The sequence below is a fragment of the Antennarius striatus genome, chromosome 9 (genome assembly GCF_040054535.1).
Source record: "Antennarius striatus isolate MH-2024 chromosome 9, ASM4005453v1, whole genome shotgun sequence".
In the NCBI taxonomy this organism is placed as follows: domain Eukaryota; kingdom Metazoa; phylum Chordata; class Actinopteri; order Lophiiformes; family Antennariidae; genus Antennarius; species Antennarius striatus.
The window spans coordinates 4917521-4943016 of NC_090784.1; the positions used below are offsets into that span (position 1 = coordinate 4917521).

General features: G+C 41.3%; 1 protein-coding gene across 5 annotated transcripts in view; it reads left to right on the plus strand.

The window, feature by feature from the left end:
- The window catches only part of oxr1a (oxidation resistance 1a), a 141415-nt gene that overhangs the window by 65290 nt on the left and 50629 nt on the right, over positions 1-25496 (plus strand). Inside the window, exon 1 of one of the 5 annotated variants that reach the window (XM_068323365.1) lies at positions 19125-19718. The exons of 3 other annotated variants lie outside the window; for them this stretch is intronic. In XM_068323365.1, the coding sequence (XP_068179466.1) occupies positions 19550-19718 (169 nt within the window). In that variant the 5' untranslated portion in view covers positions 19125-19549. Of the gene's footprint in view, positions 1-19124; positions 19719-25496 lie in introns of those variants that run through there. One more of the 5 variants, XM_068323366.1, reaches the window with a different exon arrangement.

Consider the following 25496-nt stretch of genomic DNA (forward strand, 5'->3'; position numbering starts at 1 on the left):
CTGTTATTTCTCTAGTTGTTTCCCAACCATTATTTTCTTGACGGAATTCACTGCACAACTAGATACAGTATTTTAAATCATAAAGCTCTTCCCACAGGATGTGATTAACAGACTGCATCGAAAATGATGATTTACATAAAGAAAGAGGGTGAGATAGAACGTTAATGTAAATTTGCTTCATCATAAACATAAAAAGACTGGAAATAGAATACAGAGAAAATCCAAAAATGCAAAATCCACTGAATAATTATGGTAAGTAGTTGACAGAATGCTTCAAATCCAACCACTGAAAAGAAGTAAATCTGTTTTTGTAAAGTCTTACTGGTGATTTTTTTTCCTTTTGAAATATTTTTTTGAATAATGTTTTTAGGTATTTATGAAAGTAAATGGCAAACAGAGAAGTTAAGAGTGAAGGAAGCCAAATAAGATGGATTGGTTAGTGATGATATACAGTATCGTTATATAACATGTTACATGCTTTTCAGTCTGGACCCAGTGTTTGTAAGCCACCATTAAAGAGTCCAACACAAATCAGTGGAATAGAACAAAACCACCAAGACTTCCAGATGCAGCAATATCATGATGGATTTTAGTAGGATCTGATAAGTTTACTACATGTATGACATCATATCATTTATAATTTGGAAGTAGAAGATAGAGAATAAGTGTTGGACATATTTAAGAACTTGTCAGAACTCTTTATAAACTTTGTACTTAATTGTCTTTGAAAGTGTAATGGTACCATGAAAACTGGCAAACATCTAGAAACATAGAATATTAGAAGGCTCAAAAGAAGCAAAAAAGAAATAAGAAAAATGTCATCTGAAAAATATCAGACAATAAGATGACAAAAGTCAAAAGCGATGACTTTGAATTAAATATGAGCCAAAATGAAGAAAAACTGCTCATGGCTACCAGAGGTAGCTCAGGTGCTGATCCATCATCTTATTTGACACTTGATTCCTCTTACAAATGTTGTGGTCTGTACTTCAGCAGTCAGTCTCTGATTAGTCATGTAAATCAGTGCAGCAGCTTAAAGCTTTGCAGCGGTGGCTGTTCTGCCTTGGAGGGGGGTGACACGGGGCTGCGCCGGTGTCAATGAGGAAGAAGAGAGTAGGTGAAGGTGTGTCACTCTCCTTGTGTGTCTGTGTCACACTCATACGTTTTCTACAGAGTCATCATGCATCGACTTTGCTCCTCTGGTCAGGTGTGGACAGAAGATGAATTGATCCGCGACCGATTCAGTCATTGCTAATCAATGAAGGAAACTATGGGGGGGGGGGGTTGTCAAGTCTGGAGAAATGAGAGCTGATATTTCAGAGAGCTCCAAACACTGTTATCTGTTGATGTGTGACTGTGGGGTCCTTTTTAATTTATTCGGGCATTAAATGAAGTATGACCGTGACTTACTGTGCTTTTGCAGCATTTAACCGCATCAAATTGTACAAGTTTAAAAAGCATGAATCATCACACTGAATCATTTACTCTGGCAATCACTGGCCTAGTTAAACCACATCCAGATCAGTGTTTACCATACAGATGACAGAAATACTGCAACTGTCAGTCATTTAAATGGTTGAGCATTGATTAATGAATTTTGTGACTCCAGCTCTGTTGTTGTTTTTTTATAAAGTCAGATGCAGTCAAGGGTATTCATACAGGGCTGATCATGCTAATTTATTGTAATGGGACAGTAATAATGTTGCAGGAAGCTTGCTGTGCTGTCTGTTGGCTCATTGTCGTCAGAGGCACACAGCATATTTACCAGACATTTAAATAACTGGACCAAGGAGGGTGGCACCACCTGTAGTTGTCACCTCTATTGATCAGCTGTCAGTGATGTGCTGATGCTGGTTTTACATTCTGTGTGCAACTCTTTTTTGCAGTCTTTGTAGGGTTCTCTCATTCTGAATCAGGCTGAACCCCACAAAAGAAAAGACGGGAGATGGTGGGGCAAAAATGACAAGGAAGAAGAGATGAGTAGAATTATGGGTTGTGTTTAAGCTGTCAGAATGAAGTCAGCAAAGTAGAGGAGGAGAAAAGAATAGAGATTGGAAGAAAAGAAAATGAAAGGCAAGCAGTGGGGGGGGGGCAGATAAAGACAGTGAAAGAGGGAAAGTGGCAGAAGAGGAATGGAGAAATAAGAAGCATTGGCAGGACAAGCAAAATAAGAGTGGCGAGGTCTCTGGTGGGGGGGGTCGGGTGAAAGGAGTGTCAAGGAAGGGAAATTGGAGGTGAGAAGAACTTTAGGGAAAGAAAGGAGAGTGGGTCTGTGATCCCTAGATGCCTGCAGCGCTACTTCCTGAGAGGTTACGACACTTAACATCACCCCCCCCCCCCAGCACCTCTGTCAGCCGCCAAGTCCCACCGTCGAGTCTGACCTTCACACCACTGCAGCCAGCCTCCAAGCTCCACGAGGATCTGAGTTGGCGCTACTCGCTAAGAGAAGGCCACGAAGGAGGTGAAGGAGTGTGTTTCCCACCGCAGACTCATTAACTGTGATGTGGAGTTCATGAGTAGTTTGAAAAGGGGTTTAATGACATGAACACCCTTGTTGGATGTATGCAGTACAAGTGTTCTTCCTCCTTGTTGCTTCAAGAGTCCGACCCGTTTTCAAGTTAACTTTGGAATTAGTTCATGACTACACTGACTGAGCATTTGCAAGCAGGAGATACGGCCTGTCCCTGTTTCAGATGTGTGTGTGTGTGTGTGTGTGTGTGTGTGTGTGTGTGTGTGTGTGTGTGTGTGTGTGTGTGTGTGTGTGTGTGTGTGTGTGTGTGTGTGTGTGTGTGTGTGTGTGTGTGTGGCTGTGAAGCCTTCACGCCATATCGCTGCAGATAATGGATTCTAAGAGGAGAGCTGCTGCACTTCCCCCTCCTTACGTCCCTCCACGGCTCCCACAATCCTGTTTTCTCTGCTTTCTCTGCCATTTTGTTCTTCGATGCCTCCTCTCCTCCTTCCCCTCTTCCCTCCCTTCTTCTTTCCTATCTTGTCCCTCACTCTCTTTGCACCCTCCACCTTGTTATCCTCTAATGTATCTCCTGCGTGACTGACTGGAGGGTGCAGGCACAAGAGTAATCTGTCTCAAGGACAGATGGACATCACCAACAGATTCCCATAGACTGGCACCAACCAAGGCCAGTATATCAGTTACTATCACATATGTGTAAGAGCAAACATCTTATTCGTGCCTAAAAATGCACGATGAGAGTCAAACTGAAGCTTTATCATCTTATTTGAAACAATTCTGGACATGTAAGAAAAAAAAGTGACTTGAGGATTGGAGGTTTGATTTCTCAAGAAATATGAAAACAATTTTTGTGCTGACTATAGCTTGTTTTAAAGATGTTAAATTCTAATCCTAATATCTTTTTTTTTTATTGAAGAGTAGTGGCTGATTTGTGTTAGCAATCAGCACCCAGTCAAAAGTGTCATTAGAAACCGTCTTAAATGATCTTTTGTGTGTGAAAGAGAAATTATTCAAGCATGTTGGACTTCCTGCAGAAACGCAGGTCTGGCTCTACTAACACAGCGTTGTGTCTGCAGCACCCAACAAAGGAAATCCTGACAAACAAGACAGAACCACACTGGTTTAGCCAACACCCCAAGATGGGCAGATCCTGCCACCGCTGCTATGTGACCGATTATTCCCCTGTTGGTTATTCATTGGATTTTCACTGCAGGATCGAAGAGGGGATGAACCACTACTGGGGCTACAGTATTCTAACTAGCTGTGTGCTCCCAACAAGCATGGATTAGTATGCAGTTTCATGAAGGGGACTTAGTGGTCAGAATGAAATTAGTAGCCTTTCGATTGATCGGAGGAAGTGTCAAGTTGGACATGAATCCACCGTCCCGTTGCTACTTTACTTGTTTTGCATGAGAATGGAGCCACACATACTGTAAGACGCTTGTCCTTGATAACAGCATGTTGCCATTATACAACTTCAGCTGTATAGTCACCGCATGATGTCTCATGAGGAGCTGATTACTATGGCAGTTGGCAATTATAGTGTGTGCTGCAGGCGGTACATCAGTGTTGCTTTTCTTTGGTTTTTCATGTACTTGTCTCAGGTGGCATGTCGCTTGTGTTCACGCATCTAGATGTAGCTAGAGGTGGTTATTACACACAAACCACTTTGAGACAGTTCTCTATTCTCAAGAAAATGGGGCATACATGTCTTTGACCATTCTTAAAAGGCTGCACTGTGGTGTCGTGTTTTCTCGATGGTTTTCCTTTTCACCACAGTCAGAAGATCTGCAAAGGTCAAAGGTTATTGCCCCGGGTCAATAACCAACAGTTTGTTTTCTAAAGAGTAAATGCAGCCATAATCCAGCTATTGTTAATGAAATGACATGGATGTCTCCCCATCGAGAGACCCTGATTGTTTTGGGTTTTTAATGTCATTTTTATGTCTTCATCTCCTTAGCTTTTATTTGCCAACATCTGGATCAAGGAACATGGTGAAGCAGCATTCCATTTTTAATTTTTAGTCCATTTTTACTCCATAATTATGGGCCACTAGCCTATAAATATCTATAGATTAGCCTCATCGTTGTTTAAGCAACACAGTTCAAAGTGTGAAAAAAGTAGAGGCCAGCATGACAGAATTTACAGTAAACTTACTTTTCCTTCAACTTAGGTTCACATTAAAAAATTAGATGTGTTTGTTTCTTGGTATACTTTGTGATGTCATGACTAATACCCTACAATCATTGCACCATGGGCATTATTTTGTCACATGAAACTATTTCAGTCAGTTATTTTAGATTTAATCATGTAATAAAGCAGAACTAGAATTGGCAATTAGCCATCCTAGGTCCAGGCTGAAATATCTCAGCCTTTTGATGGATTGCCATGAAATTCGGCACGGACAGTCATGATCCCCTCAGGAGGAATTGTAACAAAGTGTGCCGCTGTTTAGCTCAAGCCAAGCTGTAAGTACACACAGAGCTATAGGCTCCCAAGGGATCATACAAAACCAACAGCACAGTAATGACACCCACCTCACGTTGTGATTGGTCAACTATCTGGAGATGAGAAAAGAGCCAAGAATTTGATTTTATATACTTGACATTTCTTGTTGTCGTTCTTATGGACAATGAACTGCAACCCTATGAATGTATGCCATTGTTCTTGTTTTTAAATTGGAGTCTCTGCTTGAGGTTAAATACGATTTCAAAGGCCGCTCTCATAATGAAAGCAGAAAAATGTGATCGGATGCAATCAGTCTGCCAATGTAACCCCGACCACCCTTAACCTATTCAACGCCGCCACAAATAGCATGACTACTGTTGGTTGTGATGTCAGCTTTAGGACTTCATTTGATGATTTGTGTGGATGATGTCCATTTGAAGAAAGCATTTATTTCTTCTGTGATGATTTGTGGGTGTAAGAGACAATTTCAGAAAGTTATTTAAATAGATCACCGCAGAACTTTAAAAGGGTTCAATTTACCGCTGACTTCCGACAGACATCATTTTGAACATAAACTTAACATTGGCCACCAGATAAATAAATGAGCCCAATGCTGCAATTCTAGACTGTGTGGGATGTAGACTGTGAATGGGTGAGGCGGTGATGGTGAGTGAGTGAGAGAGATTTATGGAGTATACATTAGAGAAGGGAGAATGAGAAAAAGAGATACCCGTCATGCTTTGACAGCAGCACCCACAGCCATGCCATGGTGCCTCTGCCAGCAGGGCTGCTTGTGTGTGCTGAGATAAGACGAGCCTTCTTGCTTTGGCATTGTAGGCTGGTCACGTAACACTGGAAGGCAGCTTAGCCCTACCACAAATCCAACGGAGGGTTTCTCCTGTTTTAACTTGCCTCCACTTTGTTTCCTATCGTCCCTTTTTCCAAAGGTCTGTATCAGTTTTTGACACAGCATGTCCACTGACAGGTCATTATTTGACCTCCCTGGAGACAATTGATTGGACGGCAACAATTCAGGAAAGGGAAAGTATTTGGAGTTATAGAGGTGTGCAAATCCTACAGATATATGTAGGTTCTAGCAACGTAGCTCAGTCATTTTTTGGTGCTAAACAAAGTTAAGCAATAAATTGATAATTTCAGTGAAAAATAATTATTCTTCCTTTAATATCAACAAAATCTCGAATGCACTTTTTGACAGCACTATAACATTACATGTTTTTGTATATGTTCATCATATATTCCATTCCATATTTACATACATTCATTTTCTAGGCCCACTTCTTCTGCTGTCGCAGGTTTCTGGGGCCTATCCCAACTGACTAGGCGCGTGAGGCAGGGTACACCCCAGGCGTGACGCCAGTGCACCGTGGAGCCATATATAGACAGACAAACAGAGAACCCACACAGACACGGGGAGAACATGCAAATTCCACAAAGAGAGGGACTCAAACTGGGAACCGCCTTGCTGTGCAACAACAACGCTACACACTGCGCCACCATGCCGCCCTCCATATATACAGTATATAAACAATATACACTGCCCAAATATAATTTGCATAAATGAGTTATACATATACATTATAATGCTTTAATGATCTGTTCTCAGAAACTAATCGTTCCTCAAAACGAAGGTAATACGTAAAAGAACGATGCACGTTAAAAATAAGTCGACAAAGGTTCTGTTCTACTGATATCAGATAGCCAACATATACTGATGGATAATTGTATGGCCTTTAGGGGTGACTTACTTGGAGCCCCCATTCATCCAATGTGAAGCCTCCATTTAGCTCTTTACTTACACCAAATGGATAACGATGGAGACTATTAATATGTGTTAAACTATGTTTTGTGTCACCCATGCACAATTACTGATAGCAGCAGACTCCCATGCAAGGCAGCATGGATTCAGTGTCTTCCTTAAAAAAAACCCTGAAATGCTGCAGACAGTGATGTTTGATGCAGTCCCAAAACATGGTTTCTTTTCACATGAAATGGTAGTTTGCTTATTCCAAATATTCCAAAATCTACAAGCACATAGCCCACACTCTGTGCACACTGGAGGTTAAGGCAGAATGGATAATATTGTAGAAGAACCTCTTTGATAGTTAATCCTGTGAGAGTGGTGCTGCCTATAGGGTACTGTAGTCTACAGTGAGCTGATAAGACCAGCCTGACAACACTGTACCTCCAGGACTGCATTCAGACTAAACAGCACCCGAGGCAACCAAATCACACTGCTACTGCAAGCCTTAATTGTGATAGGTGATATTTTATATGTGTTAAACTAAAAAAAAATATTATTTCGTTCACATACTTTGTGTTGTCCACTAAAGTGCAAACGGATTTCCCAGATGTATTGGTGTTAAGATTTACATTCATGAATACTGACTTTAAAAATCGTAAAAGTGAGACACTAACACAATCAGACTAACTTTAAACTAAACCTTAACCAACTTACTGTAAACCTTTTAAACCTTATTCTCCCTCATACAATGTCCGGAATACACATCCAACATACACACAGATATACAGCCTCCATGGCAACCTTGGAGTGCTCTGAGACCATTTCTACAAAGGTTAATATATGCTTTAGTCATCTGAAGATGCCAGTGAAGCACTTTGACACCGACTTGGTTACAGGCAGAGAATGTCACCTTTGTTTTTCCAGGTTATGACTTTTTACTCCCTGCTCATTATTCTCTGAGCCCCCTGTGTTCTTATCCAGGCCAGATGAGCCGCTCTGCTGAATTCATCTCAATTCTGTTGCTTCCCAAAGCTTTCCTTTTCTCCCAGCACAATTAATAGGAAATAAAAGACACTACCAATGACAGCATGACTGTAAAGCGGTGCTTTAGCCTGGAGATGCTTAGCTGTATTACAAAGCCTGAGAGAGGTCTGCTGATTGATTTATCTTCGGCGTGCTTTTATTTGTCTGAAGAAATGCCCAGTAATCTCTATTTCCATCAGTCTTGGCTTGGTAGATTGCATCCCAAAAAGATTCTTAGCTGAATTAAGGTGAGCATCTGATTTGGCCAGCTTTTCACAAAAGAAGGCTTCTTTTGTAACTCTGTAAAAAAAAGAGAGGACGTCACGGCTCCTGTTCTTTTCAACCTTGAGAGAAATGTAGAAAGGTAGCAGCGACAAAAATCACAGCGGAGGTCAAGATATGTGTTTGCTGTGTATGCAGCCCACACAGACATGCAGGGATAACAGAATCACTTGTCCTTAGGCTGTCTGAATGTCATGAAGACCAACGTGATGTTAGCTCATCCACAAAGTCCTTTAGATATTGGCTTGACATTTGTCATTTCCAAATAACCCCACAAGACGATGCACGTCGTCCCTCAATCAATCCTGTGCTGTTAAGCTGCTCTCACATTTACATCAAAGAACACTGTAATACCCTGACGTTGTCTTACGGAAACCATTGCAGAGAAAGAAGCTCACTGCTGTATTTACTGCAGTGCCACAGTACAAGATGTGTAGGGCAAATATATTGGCCCGACGGAGTAATTGTGCAGACCAACAGTCTCATGGTGGCCCTCCTCTCATTGGGCTCAATTTATAAATGCCACAGTGCTAGTAATCCCACTGTTTGCTGCTCAGTGTGAAAAGGGCTCCAGCCGTCCTCCGGCTTGGATTGATTATATATAGCTCAGATGAAGAGTAAGCAGTTCGGTGCAGTCGAACACCGGCACTGGCCCTTGCTATTGATTAATTTTACAGCAGAGGAAAAATAAGATCTTTCACTTCACAAAACTGTTCCCATTTTTCCCTTCATACTCATGACATTATGGGATGCTATCACATACCATGGCTCTGTTAATACTGCATGTGAGTCCAGATGGAAAGAGGTGAGAAACACTTTTCAGAAATGGGAAAAATTATCAGTGCTTCCAAGCACCAGATATAATATCATGTTATATATTCATGAATGATGATCACATGATAACTAATCTGATTTACAGAAGTATTGATAGAAACTATATTCTAACATAAATACGTTAGATGTGTCACAGGTTCTGTTGAAACAAATTCTCAAACTCATTTATTGTTTATTTGTATCTGGATGATGCTTATACTTAAATGGCAGCTGTATGGCCGATTCCCCAAAGCTCCCACTGTTGGGTTTAAAACCCATTACAGATCCACCAACATAATCTGGATGAAGATGCACAACCTTCACAAAGACGACCAGGGTTCCATTCCTCCCAAAAATGAGAGGTTGATGCCTGTGTAGAATTTCAGACTAAACTCTCTCATTGTTTCCTGTTTGTACGTCCACATTGATTTAGGAATCCAAACTGATCATTTTAGGTTACATTCTGGGTTATAACAGCCACACTGGTTATATCCACCTGAGGTGCACTAAAGTTATCACTACAGATATCTTTATACAAAATGAATGAGACTGTTTTTACCTAAACAGATCTGTCCTTCTGTAGTTGGCGTGATGATGGAGTATCAACCAGATGCTCTACAGATTTAAATGGAGCTGATTGTTGATCCAGAAGACTTTTGACATTCTTTTGATTTCATTAGTACAAATGATAAAATAGGGCAATGCATTCATTCACCAAAGATGTTTGTGTAGTTTTGTCACCGTAATCATTCATCAACACTGATGACTGTTAACTTTTAGATTATTCACATTAAAGCCTTCAAACAAGGTATGGGACAGTTTTAAAGTCAAGTGTCCTCATTGATTTTATTGTTACTGATATGACATTACTGAATGAGCAGTCATGTATGTGAAAGATGTGCCTTAAGTGCTTTTAGTTTGCCCTTGTAGGTTTCATTTAATCAGGAGGAATGATGACAAAAGATGGGAACTTTGGATCCGAGCCAAAAAGGCTGAAGTCGAGCTTCAAACGAATCATAGACATGACTCATCCTCATCCACCTTGACTCCTGCTCCACCACCCTCCTTTCCCATCATCCTCAAGCTCTCATTAGCATGTGGAGGACTTTGCATTGTTTGTGCTCTGGGGCCATGCTGGCTAATGCAGTGGTTTATCCAAGAGGAAGAATAGCTGGAGGACAGAATTTAGCCGGCCAGTGCACTACGCCATCTTCTCCACACGGGTCACTGCTCTGGACATTCACTGGATGGCAGGACGCTGGAAAACTGTCACAAAGAAGCACAGTAGCAGAAGATGTATACACCAGATTTGAATTCATCCTCCTTGTTTCCAACATGACTGCACAGCTGTGAGGAGTACAAGCAGGCCCTGAAACACACTGTTGTTTGGAAAACATGCTTTAAAAATGGCTCCAATCATTTTAAAACTCAATTAGGGGCAGTTAAATTATAATGTGTGTCTTTGTTCTTTGCTATCACCTCAATTAAGATCTGTTTATGCCATCAACTCGGAATCACTTTATAACTGTTATTATACTGCTTATTTTGGAGACTCCAAACATAATTGAATTACATGGACCGCTCATAAATCATAATCATGCGGTTAGAGGATTTTGGGTCATGGTTGTAGGGCTTCAGTGCTTCTGTGATTTCTACATTAAGTTTTAGGAATTATATGAATCTACTGACAAAGATCAGGCAGGACAAAGTGGGTTATTGTAGAAATTAATCTCCCACCTTGACATGATTGACACAAAACCAACTTGTCTACTAAAAGAAAAAGAGAGCACACAGTATAACCAGGTGAACCTTGACTCTTCCATAAAAATCACAGAAATTATGACTGGCTTATTGACATTCGGACAGTATTCCCAAACAAGCTCTTTGTTAACAAATTTAAGTTGTAGCCACAAACTCCGCAGAAGACAGAAATCTCAATAGACTCCGACACAAATTTAGACGACACTAATGGACGGCATCAGGAGGACAGGAACTAAAAGGTGTGTAATTTCACTGTTTGAATGGGAATCTGTATGATTTGAATCTGCTAGGGGAAATCACTGACATTAAATGTATTATTTCACCTATCCTTTATTAATAAAAATATTTGATGCAGCCCATCCAGTTAACTGAAGGACTGGTAGCCTCTGTCCCAGCATCACTAATGTGTGTGCTGCACCCCAAGCCCATGAAGCTCTTCTTGCAAACAGGCTAGATTTAGGCAGCCGCTGATGAGTCTATTTTGACAGTGATGCTTCAGTACGCTGTTAAAATTTCCATTGTTATCCTTCTACGCTATAATAAGACTTTTCTTACTGGCAAAGACAATTTGTGTTCAAGATAAATGAATGTTAGTTTGTACGAGGAGTAATAAGTGGAGCTCTCAATTGTTTTCAGTTTTTTTTAGTTTGAATGTGGTTTTTCATGATGAAAAGTTTAGATTTCGAAGCTACCAAAAGCTACCTTTCCAATTTTTTTTATTTCAGAAGCCTACAAAAATTTCTCTCCTGACCTTTTCTAGGTGTTCATCTACTTTATGGCTTTCATGCACATTCACGTAATATATTTCAAGTTAGTCGATATTTAATTGTCCTATTCATAGGATTATTAAATAGTTGTGAAGTCACTTGCACCTCATTTCCTGTCCATCAGTATGTTCTATTGATGACTTTATTAATCCCAACTGTAAAGACAAAAAATAATGAATGAACGATTAAAATAGAAACCTTTAAATAATTATTGAACAATTCTGTTTAAGGAATTCACACTGAATTCTTGTTCAACTTTATCCTAACCGTCCCTTGAGCGCTAAATGTCTGATCATTCGTTTTTTATGCTTGTTGAAAACCCGATGTTATTTGTGAGCACCACATAATTCCTTATAATGATTGATCAGTTTGTTTCATCCATTTGGTTATTTATTAGAAAAAAAATCTGACAGACAATCATTCATTCACTGCCCGCTTTTTCCACTGTCGCAGCTCACGGGGTGCTTTAGCCTATCCCAGCCGACTGGGGGTGTACTCCAGGGTACACTCCGGGCGCGATGCCAGTGCAGTGCGGAACCACATATAGACAGACAAACACTCAAACACTCAAACCTACGGTCAATTTGGAACACCCGAAGTGGAAACCGGAGAACCCGGACAGAACCCACGCAGAACCCACGCAGACACGGGGAGAACATGCTAACTCCGCACAGACGCGAACCCAGAACCGCCTTGATGTGCTGCGACAGCGCTACCCACTGCGCCGCCGTGCCGCCCAGAAAGAAAAACAATTTTTGCAAAATAACATTTTACGGACAGCTACATTTGAATTTGTGTATCAATGCTCAGGCGCTATATTTGAGCTAAATGTGTGTCATTAATAGAGCAGTCAGTGTGACTCCTCGTAATGAGTCCCTCTTCCTTTGTTACTAAATCATTCATATTCATTTCTATGGATTCCAAAAGGTTGCATCCATTTAAGGGCACTAATGTCTCACACTTGGATGATGCAATATGCCCTCGGCTCATAATTTAACCAACCAATTATTCATCTACTGCATCTCCTTGGGGGAGAGATTCATTATCCAATTTAACATACTTGTGGAATGAGTGATATCAGTTGATGAATGAGGATTTTCTGAGGTGAGGACAGTTTTACAGCACATTGAAGGCATGCAGCACCTCTTCCCTTCTCACCCTTGTTGGATTTAAGATTTGGATCGAACTTCCTCCCAACCCACAACGTCTGTGTTCTCAATTCTAATGACCATGGAGGCAAACAGGCATAGGTACAACAGTTTGTGTGCCTCTATTTTTGTCGGGAGTTATCATGATGAAATATTTGACAGAATGTCTGACTTATAGGAATCCATTAATTGTTTAAAGACAGTTGTATAATGGAGAATTTGTTTTGTTTACTCTGTCGTGGAGCTTCTCTTTCTTTGTCCCTGACAGGTTTACTGTGGGATCCACATCCTGCACAAGGCAGGGCTTCATTATTTTAATAAATTGCCCTTTATAAAGAGAGCACTGGTGCATGACTGTTGCATGTCCCTGTTCTGGTCCTCCCTCCCCCTCTCTCTTTCTAATCCACTATTATTATGTTTTTCCACCCATCTTCCCTCTTTCTCACTATTTCTGTCCCTCATATTAACGGTACGCTTGCTGGGCAAGAAGATGCTTTTCTCAAGGAAAATGATGAAAACACTGAAGACGAGAGCTCTCCACTCAGCAGATGGATGTATTTTTGCTGCTAGGCCAGTGGCCATCAGTCGTCAGGGCCACCCAGCCTCGAGGGGCGGATACAGACAGCACAGATGTCTATGGAGGATAGATGACCATGAGTGGGCACGGTGGAAATGCCGGTGAAAGATGGCCCATTCTGACGCCATGGTTCATCAATCACAACAGCCACCCTGTAGAACTGTCTTGAATGAGAAGCCCAGGCAATAATAGTGGGTTGATATGTTGCAGCGGTGGGTCAGAAAACATTGGATGACACAATAATGGCTCAGCGATCACCTTCGTCTTTTCTGTCTCATGCTAAGTCTTCACACAGAGACATTAAGCTACAATAGAGGCTCATTTCCACACTCAGACATTTGTGTTAATTGAGTGTCTTGAAGTTTTTGTTTCATAAGCTCATTTGTTCTATGCTCAGTTTGTCTCAAGAGAATTCATTCATACTTGACTTAAGATCAGGAAAATCTGACATGCCAACATCACAGTGTGGTAGATTATCCAACTCAACGCTTGGTCTTGAACCTTTTGATGCACTTACTGTGTATGCTTGCCATATTGCAAAAGAAGCATTTTTTTAATAGACATTTGAGCTGACACGAATTGCCTGTGGTCATCTACTTATCAGAAGGTTGGTGGTTTGATCCCCAGTCCTGAGGTAGATATGTCAAACTCTCTTTGGATCCTAGTTTACTCCCAGTTGTAGATATATTGATGTAAGTGTTAAGTGTGGTGTGAAATATTACCACTTCTGACAAGCAGGTGACACCATGCATGGTACGATAAATGGCAGCACTCTGAATGAATGTTTAAAGTCAGAGAGGCCAGGCTGAGATGGTTTGGACATGTCCAGAGGAGAGATAGTGAATATATTGGTAGAAGGATGCTGAGTTTTGAACTGCCAGGCAGGAGGCCTAGAGGAAGACCAAAGAGGAGGTTTATGGATGTAGTGAAAGAGGACATGAAGGTAGTTGGTGTGAGAGAAGAGGATGCAGAAGACAGGGTTAGATGGAGGCACCTGTTTAGCTGTGGCGACCCCTGAAGGGAAAAGCCGAAAGAAAAGATTAAGATATAAAGTGATCAAGTAGACCAGGAAAGCACCATAGTAGTAGAGTCTGTTTACCAAGATAGAATAGAGGATAGAGAGTTAAGATATGGAAAAATTGTCCCTGCCAAATAAAACCAATCCAGCCAGTCTTATGGAACCTTAAGCCTCTTATCTAGAATTTCGCATGTTATACTGATTGAAAACCTTGCATTTGGGACCTAAGACAATGATGTTGCTTCTATTTGCTTGTGATCCTATTTCCTCTCATGATCCAAATGTGGGATGAAGCAGAAGGTTTAAATAGCTAATTGCTTCTGCAAGTGACGGTTCTGCGGTGTTTGGTATCCTTATCTTTTCACTCGCTGCATGCTGTATCAGTGCCGGTCTGCCCATGACCCTGAACAGGAAGCTGATTGACTACAAACATGAAAGGGAGGAACATACTTTTGGAAAAGAAATATCACTACCCTTAAAAGCAGCTTGTGCTACCTTGGTCTTTTTTAGTTTAATTTACCATGTAAAGATTAGACAGGATTATTTTTTATGTGAGAATTATGTTGACTGACGTTCAAGATTTAGCACATTTTAGCACAAAATCTTGTTAGCTCATTTACAAAGTGATCTTTCATGGTAAATTACCAAATTATTACTGTAACTATTACATTATGTGTTATGTGTCATGTGTTATTATAAACGTATCCATACATTAATCTTAAGTAGATGTCACTGTTCTGCTGGAGTCTGTCCCAGCTGGCTAAATACAATATGCAGTGTGCACCCCAGATGAATCACTAGTTTTTTGCAGGGCAATACATAGAGAAACATGCATGCTCACACTCATTTTAGAGTGATCAGTTCATCCAAGCTGTATGTTTGTGGTGGTGGGATGAAGCTGGAGAACCCGGACAAAACCCATGCAGACATAGGGAGAACGTACAAGCTCCCATATTCATACAACTAAACTATACCTAAGAACAGCACCAAACTATGCAGCAAAACAGCAATCTGTCCTGTCAGGAATCCATATCTCATATCCAGTAAAACTGGACAGGGCATATATTAAAGGGACGCACAGCCTATACAGTAGGTCTACAAACTGATGTTTTTTTAAATATAAAGTTGTCGTTTTTTGGAGGAATTTTATAGCATAATTTCAATACAATAACAATAATCAAGATAGCTGTTTCCTAATTCCTCCAGTCTTTATGCTTAGCTAAGGTGATCACCACTGGCTTCAGCTCCTTACTTGATGCACAAACGTGAGATTTGTATTGGGTTTTTTCTGTCTCACAAGAGTTTGTATTTTTGAATCACCATTGATTTGTCATTAATGCTGTATTTTTTTATCTTCTTCTTTGTGTCTTGTGTAACTCTTTGCCGTCTGTCTTGGCCAGGACTCCCTGGGAGAAGAGTTGTTGTAACTCAAAGGGACTTTTTCCTGGTTAAATAAAGATAAAATAAGTAAAAATCAATTCTGACATCACACATAGAACAATGATGACACAGCAGTCCATAACTGTTGGTATAATCCTTTGACTGTGGCATACAGTATATTAGCAGAAATAGGTTATGGATAGTGTGGCAGGGTGTCACAGTGGGTAGCACTGTTGCCTCACAGCAGGAGGCTGAGTGGAGTTTGGTTCTCCCTGGGTCTGTGTGGGTTCTCTCCGGGTTCTCCAGGTTCCTGCCACCTCTAAAAACATGCAGCTTAGGTGTGTTGATCACAATCAATCTGGCCATAGGTGTGAGTGTGAATGATTGTTTGTCAATTATGTGATCCTGCCGTGACCTGGTGTCGTATCCAGGGTGCACCCCGCCTTTCACCCGTATAACAAGCTCCAGACCCGTGACCCACAAGACGAAGAAGCAGCTATAGACAAGTAGATTGTCTCGTCTGCAAGACAGTGAATGGATGGATCTTATGGTTACTCATTTATCATTTATCTGTATTTTCCATGAACACTGTGCACAAATATGGTTGTAACAGCAGTCAGATTTATGTAACTGTGTCGACCGTATGGATTGCCCCAGTTCTCCTTAGGAGTTTCTCCAGTGATTCTGCTCAGCATTGTCTCTGCCTGAACAGGCGCTACACAACATTTGATTGGTGTTTCTCTCCAGGAATATTCGGGTCTTGTTGCATGTGAAAATCGTATTCATCTGCTGTAGCGTGGACAGCTTTGGAGAGGCTAAGCTTCCTTTCTCTTGCAAAAATGTCTCAAACACTGAGGGATTTTCAGACAAAGGCTGTTAAACACCTGTGATTGGCGCCATTGTCTTTAAGCCTTGGCCAACTCCTCCAGCAGCTCAAGGTCTTTATAGGTCATCATCTTGTTTATGTGTCTTGTGTAGGCTGCGAGATAATGGAGTATAATGCTAGTGAAACACAGGACAACACTTGCTTTGTTTTGTGTACTTACCTCAGGAGATCTCCAAGAAAAGGCTCGTGAGACTCATCACCTCTAAGAAAATAACTTCTCTTTTGCCATACGTGTCTCAGTGAGCCTTTCCAATTAACACTTACTGTAAGGCTTGCTGTGTTTGTCAAGGAGTGGCATTTATCTCACTTTAGTGAGCTCTGTGATGCATTAGTGGCCTGGTGATTTCCATTATTAACAGAAAATGTCTGGGAGGCCAGAGCCCGTTGATGTGTGTGAAAATGTGTGCGCACACGTTGCTAAAGCTATTCCATTGCACACGTTGTGGTGTTCGCACCAGCGTGCTGCAGCTGTGCTTCGTAACGCTTGTGTGTTCCGTTCGTCCACTGAGGGTAGCAAAGCGACGGTTCCCCAGTGTATTTTGTGTTTGTTGTTCTGTAATGAAAGTGTTCCTCTTGTCAGGATTAGGCAGGAGCCTACCTGCCTCTCAGTGGAAAACTGCTGAGATTAACACTTGCTCCCCAGTTCCCCACTCTCAGATGATGACAAAGACTCACAACACAAGACCATCTCAGGGCTTCTGTTGGCAGCTCCTGACACCAGGAAGTTTTTTTTGGGTTGTTTTTTGTATGAGTACCTGTACCACTTAGTCAGGTGTTGATCTGATCATGTTTGACAATTAATGAGAGGAAACCTACTATGAGAAATTCATATATGTATACATGTACAGTATTCTGTACATACATACATGTATCAGTGTGTAGGTGCAATTTATCATACATTATCAATAATGTGTATCATTTCATACTGAACGGGTGTTAGAACGTTTAATAGTCATCATCTTGCCCTTTTGCCCTGTTTTTTTTGTGTTCTTATCTATTTTATCTATTTTTTAAATGTATTTCTTTCTTATCTGTCTCGTATCTGTTCTCTTTTAATGTATCTGCACCGAAGAGAGCACCCAGTTTCGTTGCTGGATTTAACAATGACAATTAAAGTGATTCTTGATATCCACATATTGAAGGGTACCCCAAATACTTTAAAGAAAAACTAATGTAATAATTTATCAATCATAAATGGGGAATTTACAAAACTTATAAGAACATAACACTGTAATGGATAACAATTAGCCAATTGGCTTGAGACTCTTAAATCAGCCATGAAACACAGAAAACAGACAATACATCAAACATGCTGTCTTTAATTGAACAAAGTAGCTCACATAATTTCCATGCAGTGATGCTCATGTTATTGGATGTGCTCAGAGGGAATTCTTTCATTTTCCCTCTTTGGTCACACTAAAGCTTAATGAGAAAGTGGAGTTCTCAGTCCAAAGTGTCTTTTATAAACCGGTTCAGTTTTATCTCTATCCGCTCTGATAGAAAGTAAATCTCCCAACCTATGAGGGTGAAGCACAGAGAGGAGGAATCTAGTCAGCCTCCCTCTGAGGATGTTATGGATGACTTGATGACCTTTCTGGGCAGCTGTACTGCAACACAGTATATCACACAGCTACAAGGCCCTGTGGGGGTGGCGCGGGGCCAGTTGAGACCCGCCTAAATACACTGTCCCTGTGCCAAGGGTACCAGCAAGGCCCTGTGCAAGGTCAGAGACCAGCAGAGGGCTGCAGGTCCACCAAGTTGTCAGAGATGTTGACTGATGGATGGTGGTTTGCTGCCTTTTACTGATATATGTAGAGTGTTGTTCACTTTCTTATTCAGTTTGAATACTAGTTTATATTGTTATTAATTAAAAATGACTCAGGTGATTTTTTTCTATAATGCTTCTGCTTCTGTGACTTCAACTTAACCCGACACTGAAGCCTGTACTACCCGCAACAACCAGCAGATGGAGCACGTTCAGTATTGAATGTTCCCCAAACCCAGCTTCATCACATTCATTCATTTTCTATCAATTATAACAGCTGTTAAAAGCTAAGTTCACCCAAAGAAAGACAATTCCCCTGTCAAATCACTGTCTGCAAAGGAAAACCTTTGTCATCGAATAAATGTGAACAAGCACCCCTATTTTGATTATCTGAAAGATTACATGACTTCTTTAGCACTCAGCATCTCTTATCTTAAATGAATAATGCATTATAGCCTTATTAGTTCACTGCCTGGGCCTGATCGAGACACCCGTTTCCAGCCTGTTGACTTTAGACTTTCACACATTTCTTTATGTACCAAAAATGTCATCCTTGTACCAACCTTAGATGAGCAAGTTGTGAGCAAGTCTTCTTCAGTCTCAAAGGATCTTTTTAAAATGTATTTTCTTTAACAAGTATTATGGGTCTTTTTGTAAAAGCAAGCGTATTTAGGGGGTGTATGCAATGTGGTGTGGATTTAAATCAGGGATGTGAAACTCATTTTCACCGAGGGCCACATCAGCATAATGGCTGTCCTTAAAGGGCCAGATGTAACTTATAAATGTAACTCAATGTAATGTAACATAAATGTAACTACTGCTGGATGTTAAATGACTGAATTTATTACATATTCAAGTTACAAACATTACACTTACACAGAAAAAAAAATTGTTTCTGTTATGACACAAATTCTCAAAACACATTTTTGACCTATTTATATTTAGACACTGACCGTTAATGCTCTGGCGGGCCACATAAAGTGACGTGGCGGGCCACAATTGGCCCGCGGGCCTTGAGTTTGACACGTGATCTAAATCACACTGAATTTAACACCGAATTTATTTAATTGCATTTCCATTAATGTTGCAGGGTTATGAGTTTGGTTTTGGACAAAAAAAAAAATTAACATAGATTTTTAACTGTTTTGTATCCGGACTTCACTGCAGGGGGCCCACGCGGAGCCCGTCCAGCTGCAGCGGGCCGTCATCAGAGTGAATGTGGGCCAATGGGCCAATGGGGCAGTGGGTTGCGTCCGGCCGTCATGCTGCTGGAGTCCACTAGGCGCACTTGTTGACACATCTGACAGGTTGTGTGGGAATGTGAAGGACCGTCGTTGTCACGCCAAGAATTTGACAGGAAACTTCCGACGCTGCGACTTGGAGCGATGACCTGAGTGTCAGTCGCGCCTTGACAGTCTGGTGGTGGATCGGTTCTGGAGCAGCAGCGTTATGAACTACATTTTGTCCGTCACTGGCAGCAGCGCCAGAGTTGTCCGGGACGCAATCTCCCAGAGACTGTGGCCCGAAGCCGAACCCGAACCCGAACAGAAGGCTGTCCACATTCAACACCAACACGCCGGGACAAAACGCGACCGCCACACCGGCGACAAACGAACAGGTCAGTCAACCCAAGTTCGCTGGTCTCTCCGACCTCAGACGCGGGCGGAGGGCCAGACCAGGTCCCCTTTGGAAGTAGTGGATTTTAAGGAGTCCTTGTTCCCTGGGTTCTTTTAATGCGCGATAGGTCGTCGGTTTGGACATATTAACAAACACCAAGTACCCCTCTTCCATTCGGCGGGGTTATTTTTATTATATAGCCTTTTTTTTTTTTTTTACAAGGGTAGTAAAACTTTTTGAAGACCTTCTTGATCTTTCCGTAGCGACAGCTTGCTGAATGTTCCTTCCAAATGTGCAACTTTTAAATCGTATTTGACTCTAAAAAAGTGTTGAGAATGGACCCAACATGACATCATGTGAATCGGTTCCACCTGCAGACAATAGTTTGTGGTTTGAACGAGCAGCCGACGGTCTGAACTGTCACGTTACGTGGAATTAGTTTCTACAGCGTGTGGCGTGAACGGGTTTCACGCCACGGAGGTCTGGAGTCCTTTGCCTCCTTCATTCCGTCGTGTGTTGGCTGTTGTTGACCTGTGTCCGGTCATTTCTCCAGCAAAAGTAACGGTCATTAACGGCTTCAAACGGCGTCCGTTTGTGAAGAGACGTCGCAGCTTTTTATGCAGCTTCAGTTTCATGGCTGACCGTCAAGAGTTCCTGCCTCCATTCTTCTGACCAGGAACTTCAACAACTAATGACAATGATGATGACCATCCACATCTAGATAGAAAAAAAAACTTTTTGTGAATTTGCATTTATAATAAATATTTACGATCTAGACAGTGTTATGGTGGTTGTGTGTTCCATAAAACATTTGATTGTCTCAGCTTTTTGAATACCCGCTTGGCTGAACATGGGGAAGTGAAGATGTGATTTAACGCTGTTCCATGTTGAAGAGGACTTCCTGGTGTGATCGCAAGAGCACATCGAGGGTCTCTCTGCTTACTTACCTTCCTTTTTTCTCCAATTCCTGAAGTGTTCTTAATGCTTGACTAGTGAGGTAAGTTGATGTCCCCTTTGGTTGGACTCTACTTGTCCAGTTTTGTTGAGCACATACTGCCTGCAACAACTGAAGCATTCCAAGTATGTCCTATCAGCAGGCAGTGTGTGAGCAACTATGTCCTCAAGGCTTTTCACGTTAGGGAGCATCACAGTGCTAATGACGATTGGATCTCTCCCTGTCTGCTTTGCCTCTTGTACATCATTTATCAGAGAAAGGTTGCACTGAGGAAACCAGAAATGAAAACCAGAAATGTTCCTGAGCCCCCCCCCCCACACACACACACACACACACACACAGAGTATACCACAGCATTCTTTTGCATTATTGGCTCACATTAATGGGCTGTTCTGAAAACACACAAAGTTGAGGGCAGCTCACGCAGAGTCATCAGGCTCCAGAGCTCTGTGGCACGCAGGTTAATTGCTCGATCTAATTATGATAAAGATTAATCAGATGCATGCTACGCTGCTCTTGAAATGCCACGGATGGCATGCAAGTTCATTAGCAGTCCCTGTGCCTCGCTTCTAGCAGCAGAATTGACCATGGGGGGGGTGGTGTGTGTCTGCAGGCCACTGCCACACTCAGGAGGAATGAATGAGGCTAACTAGACATGTGCTCAACTTATGGAAGTGAAATATGGTATGTTAGAAACTGAGGTGGGCAGGTGAGTGAGCCATGCGTGGGCACGGCACACAGAGGCCCAGTGGCGCACTGTACATACAAAAAAGTGTTGGACTGGGGTTACTTGAGGCCAGGTGTGATAAAAATAACTACAAAAGGTATGTCGAAGAACACAGATGCCCCCTGTACTGGAAAATGGTGATGTTGTGCTAATGTGGATAGAACATAATTTCTTGTTATTGATGAATGTGAGCAAATGTACATGCAATTTTTTATGCATTCAGAAATGGATAAATAGGTAAAAGAGTCCAGAGTCCTAAAGCATGGGTTAAATATCTGGATTCCCGTTCATGCATACAGACCATACCCTGTTACGTAAGGATGGACAGACAGATGAGGGTATCCCTATTTGGCAGGGGCATAAGAAGGGCACCAGCTTTACTCTTTGAGGCACCACTATGCAGAAATGGATGCCTTTATGGCGGGATAGGTGCACACACATCGTAGCGTAGATGGAACTGCATCATGTTTTCTCTAGTTGGAGGGTACCCATTACGTGGTGCATCATGTTCTGTCCATTGCAAGAGCACACTAGAGAGCACTTCATAGTGATTTATCCCCAAGAATGGCACTTTGTCACGTTTTGTTGCTTTTATACGCCCCCTAGGAGGCATTTTAGCATTTTTCTTGCTTCATAGTCTACTGTCAAGGAGCTGTATCCCAAAGGGTATCTGTTGTGTTATTTTCTCAATTTGTTAGCCTCAAGTAGGAGTGACACTGAACCTAAAGGATTAGCCTTGATGTCTCCTGTGCGATCGCCACCCAGTCTAGAGAACATGCATTATTTCTCAGTACTGTTGAAGGAATGGGACATGGCAGACCTGGTACATATGCACGTCTGTGTGAATCAGCAATGTTGGCACAGTTGTGCTGTTGGAATCAAAGTGGATCCAGCCGCTTTCAAGAGCACATTTCTTTGCATGTGATGCTCAAACAAACTTCTTTTAAATTTTAATAAATAGCTTGAAATGTCTGTGGGAACCCTCCAGCTCTTTGTGATGTCATGGCGGCACAGCTCTAAATTTACTGGAATCAGAGTCTTAGTCTCATGAGTTGGACAGAAATGAGACTACAGTAGAGATACTGTTTTGTTTATCAGTATTTCACAGCTGTAGTACAATATATTTACAGAACCATGTGATTAAGACTTCCAGGTAGTTATTGTTGTTGATCTGTGATCATTTATCCTCAATAAACAAATGTTAACGGAACTACAGAAGATCTGTAGCAGGATGTAGTCAATCCGCTGTCAAAACAGAACTGCCACACCTGTAGAGATTCAAAACAGTCATTCAGTTTGTTCTGCGTATCCTCCTCCAGTCATCTGTGTTCCGTTGTAATCAGCAGCTTATGACTCTTAAAGTCCAAAAAGACACAGTGTGAGACAATGCAAGTCATGGGTCTGCATGCATTATATAATAGATAGTACTATGTAATAGATATAATGCAGCTCTGATTTTTCTGTTGCTCTACAACAGATTTTGAGCTTCTTTGGCAGTATTTACCAGTTATCACCATCTATGGTTACATGAATGCATTATAATGGAGAACACTGGTAAGAGCTGTAAACTGCAACACAGATTCTACAGTTATGTACAATTTCAGTAAATACAGAATAAAGTAATTTGTAAGTAATTTTAACAAAAATTCTGCTAACTGCATTACAAATGCAGTACTTAAATATTCAAAGTGATAACGTTGTTGTTTGTACATTTAATTTAAATGTCAGATGTTTGAAGATTACAACGTGGCTCTTCAGCTGACAACGCAATATTAACCACTGGCTTGCATACAGTATTTGCACATTAATAAATCCAAAAGGCTTTTGTTAATTAAAAATCCATACTCTATTTTTCAGAAAGAAAAAGTGTTGCTCCATTTCATTATATCACCATGTTCTTATGGCCTTAATGCAGGGCTCGAAATTGCGACCATTTTGGTCGCATATGCGCCCAAATTTTTATCAGTGCGACTATTAAATATATTTAGGAGCACCGGTGCGACTAGGGAAAAAAATCTGGTGCACCTTTTTTTTCCTCTTCTCTCTCGCTCTTTCTCTCTCTCCATAGAGCAGGGATCACCAAATCGCGGTCCGGATCAGCCAATCAGATAGTTTGTCTACCCTGCTGTCAGCGTACCAGGAAGTGAGACAGCTCGCTGCCGCTACCGCTGTGAGTTTACCGCTACAGCGGAGCACAAAAGAAAGGGGAGACAGCATAGCTCCAAACAAAGGGAGGTTAATGAGGAAAACTGCTGGTTAACAATGAGTGGACGAAATTTATGTTTATTCCTGCCGTCAGGCAGTTCAAAACCATTTTACCTCATATGGTCTGAACACGTAGCATGAATTAAAAGTGGCGATCTCTATCGCTCCGTCACTGCCTTGCTTTTGGGTAGGTGTTCCTAAGTCTTTGCTGGTGCTACTAACTTCTAAATTTGGGACCACCAGTGCCACCAAGAAAAAAGGTTTATTCCGAGCCCTGCCTTAACGGTTTTTGACCAAATCAACCAAAAGGTGATTATTTGGCTGAATTGTAAATGCCTTATGAGGCAAAACTCTCCAAAATCCAACAATTAACAGGAAAGTAATCATAGTTTATTAGAAATGGAAATGGAATGAGAAATATATCTGCTTTCCTTGACTTTCATGTGTTTCAGTATCTCCCAAAATATGTATAACCACTTTGTGGGAGATCCTTATGTCATTGCAGAGAAAGTGGTGGAGTTAATGACACTGCTCTAAGTGAAAAGGTTCATTGTCTAGAAAAGCTTTTCTAGTTCACATCATTACATAACTTGCAGCTTTTGTTGATTACTATTGTAGATACTTGAATCTGTAGTTTTGTCATGTTCCAAAGTACCAATTCAGCCTAACAGTATGTCCTGAGCTCAAGTGAAGCCCACAGATTGTGCGTTTATATATTTATAGAAGCTAATTTATAAGTGTTATTTTGCAAAAGCAGCCCTGTCCTGCTGACATTGAACTCTTGTCCGCATCTGTAAGTTCTCTCTTTCCCCCAGGGTGTTCACTTATTCATCTCTGTTCACTTTCACCCTCAGGCTGACACCGGCACTGCTAAATTATCAGATGATTCACAAAATGCAATCTGCTTCTACTCTCAGCTCTGTAATAGATGATTTTAATCATCTTAATTTCCAAAAAGTCCTTGAGCAGATTTTCTCAGCACCCTGCATGCGATTAGGAGACTCATATGACTGTCAAGGAAACGTCAGTGGCAGGCGTCCCAGTGGGACAACTGTGATCAGGGTCTGGACTAACATTTGCCTCTTAGCTTTTCACTAATTGGACTGTACTACTGGTCGTACTGGTACCGTGTCTCTGCCCAAGGACCAAAATGATTCTGTGAGGCTAACTAACACACTGATCTCAATGAAGATGAAATATCTGAAGGAAGGGTTTTCCTGGAACACATAAGATATACAAAGAATGTTTAGATGTATTATTATCAGATTTAAAATGGTACATGAACCTGGCTGAGGAGCTGTAGAGCACCACGCAGGTCCTGGCTCAATCAGTGATCACAGAAACACATTTTCATCAGCAGGTGTTTCAGAGAACCATGAGAGGAGCACAGATGCTCGGTTCAGTTGACATTTAGGGAAGGTAATTAGTACACAGCAAAAACAACTTGACTCTACGGCATTTTCTTCCCACAGTTCATTGCTCTTGTTACTTGATAGTTATCAGTCACATAATCACAAATGTCAACATGAACTGTAGTCTATATAAAACTTAGACTGACACATACTGTACATGTGTATATTATTAATCTACTCATTCTTCTGATACTATTTTGCTGGTGAACGTGTATTTTGTAAAACGAAGAATATTTGAAATGTATTCTCTTACTGTATTCTTAACTCACCATTCTTTACATGGCTATATTTTAGTTACTGCTATGGCTTCCGAAGTGAACTCTTCCGCCCGCTGGTCAGTATTGGGCTGCAGCGGTATCTGACCAAAATCTGCACAGGATGATTTTCAGAACAGCAAATGGCCATGAAGTCAATGATTATCTTTTTTGGTCGATTTTAAATGTTTTTGGAGACCTGGTTTGTTTTCAGTTTTTAGAAGTT